The sequence below is a fragment of the Myotis davidii genome, unplaced genomic scaffold (genome assembly GCF_000327345.1).
Source record: "Myotis davidii unplaced genomic scaffold, ASM32734v1 scaffold551, whole genome shotgun sequence".
Lineage (NCBI taxonomy): Eukaryota > Metazoa > Chordata > Mammalia > Chiroptera > Vespertilionidae > Myotis > Myotis davidii.
The window spans coordinates 588,845-590,424 of record NW_006283788.1 but is presented as its reverse complement, the minus strand read 5'-3'; the positions used below and the strand labels follow the sequence as shown (position 1 = coordinate 590,424).

Genomic DNA, 1,580 nt, shown 5'->3' with positions numbered 1-1,580 from the left:
AGAGGAAGGGAGAGGGAGATAGAAACATCAATGATGAGAATCATTGATTGGCCGCCTTCTGTACGTCCACACTGGGGATTGAGCCCAGTATTGATTGAACCGTGACCTCCTATTCACAGGTCGACGCTCAGCCACTGAGCCATGCCAGCTGGGCAACTAATGTAAGTTCTTTCATCAGACCGCTTACATCTTTCTTTCCCCTTTTCCCTACTTGATGCGTAAAAATGCTTGCAAGCTCCAAGATGTATGGTCATGTCTTTCCTACCAAGCTATGCTGTTGGAGGTTTAGACCCCATACCCCAAAATGGGTCTCTTCTTCCTTTTCCTTTCCTACTCCTTCTCCTTCTTTCTCCTCCTCCTCCTAATTCTTCTAATTATTATTATTATTACTAGCTATGGCCTTTAAAAAAAGATTTTTAAAAAATGATTTTTAGAGAGAAAGGAAGAGAAACATCCATCGGCTGCCTCCTGCACGCCCCCTACCGGGATCAGCCCCCAACCAGGACATGTGCACGGACTGGGAATCGAACAGGCAACCTTTTCGTGCTCCAGAAGATGCCCAACCACACAGGCCAACGCTAAACCATTTCTGTTAAAAAGACATTCAGCTGTGGTAGTTAAATTCTTTTATTTAACATTGAGTTTTTGGAGGGCAGGCTAACAATACCAATGCTGCCAGTATTTCCTAATGCCGGACACAGTTGCCAGCGCCTTAGGCGTGAAGTTATTTCATCCTCGTGCCCTTATCAGATCAGTACATTATGAGTTCCATTTTACAGGTGGGTAGACTGAGACACAGAGCCATTAAGTAACTTGGCCACGCAGTGCTCAAAACATTTTTCTTGAATGAATCAATATAGATTGGGTGCTTTGTAGCTCTGGCACATGGTGTTCAATAAACTTTTTCTAAATGTTTTGTGCATTTTCTGGGTGTCTGACCTAAGAACCCACTTCATGGTCCGCTCCTTCTCCTAAGCCCCGCCCCCTGGGGGGTAGGCCAAGGCACCTCCCTATTTTGCACTTCCTCTCTTACGATATCCAATGGTGGACAGATGCATAAGCCACGCCTTCTGTGGTAGTCAATGGCCGCTCCCTACCTTGAGAGACTTCTTGTTTGGCATCCAACGGCCTGCAACTCTCTTTTAAGCCCCGCCTCTGGGAGTGGAGGCTATCAAACAACCCGCCGCCTACATTGATTGGGCCTTCTTTTCTGTGGTATCCAATGGCTTGCCTCCCTCCTACTATGGCGACCCATGGCCCGCCCCTCTACCCTAAGCTCCGCCCCGAAGAAGTCTGGGCCCTCTCCACCCGGTTCCTGACCGCCTCCGTTTCCCTCCTTTCCCCCTTTGCCCTTTCACCTCCCATAACCTCCTCTCCCTTCAATTAGGCCTCTGGGTCACGCCCCTCTGCTCTACCCGTTATCCAATCCCGTTAACGTGTTCTCCAACCCCCCTCTTCTCATTGGTCTCTGCGCTCCTCTATCCCGGCACGTGGTTCTGAGCGACCTTGTCTCCCGCCGGTGACGGCAGGAAGGTGGGACATCCGGCGGCAGCGCGTAGTCCAATAAGCACGCGCCGGCC

The 1,580-nt window shown here is 49.9% G+C and overlaps 1 protein-coding gene across 1 annotated transcript in view; it reads left to right on the top strand.

Annotated features, from left to right (window-relative positions):
- Positions 1–688: 688 nt before the first annotated feature.
- The window catches only part of LOC102755598 (hepatoma-derived growth factor-related protein 2), an 18,737-nt gene continuing 17,845 nt past the window's right edge, over positions 689–1,580 (top strand). Inside the window, exon 1 of the mRNA XM_015566922.1 lies at positions 689–779. Coding sequence (XP_015422408.1) covers positions 689–779 — 91 coding nt within the window. The remainder of the gene's footprint in view (positions 780–1,580) is intronic.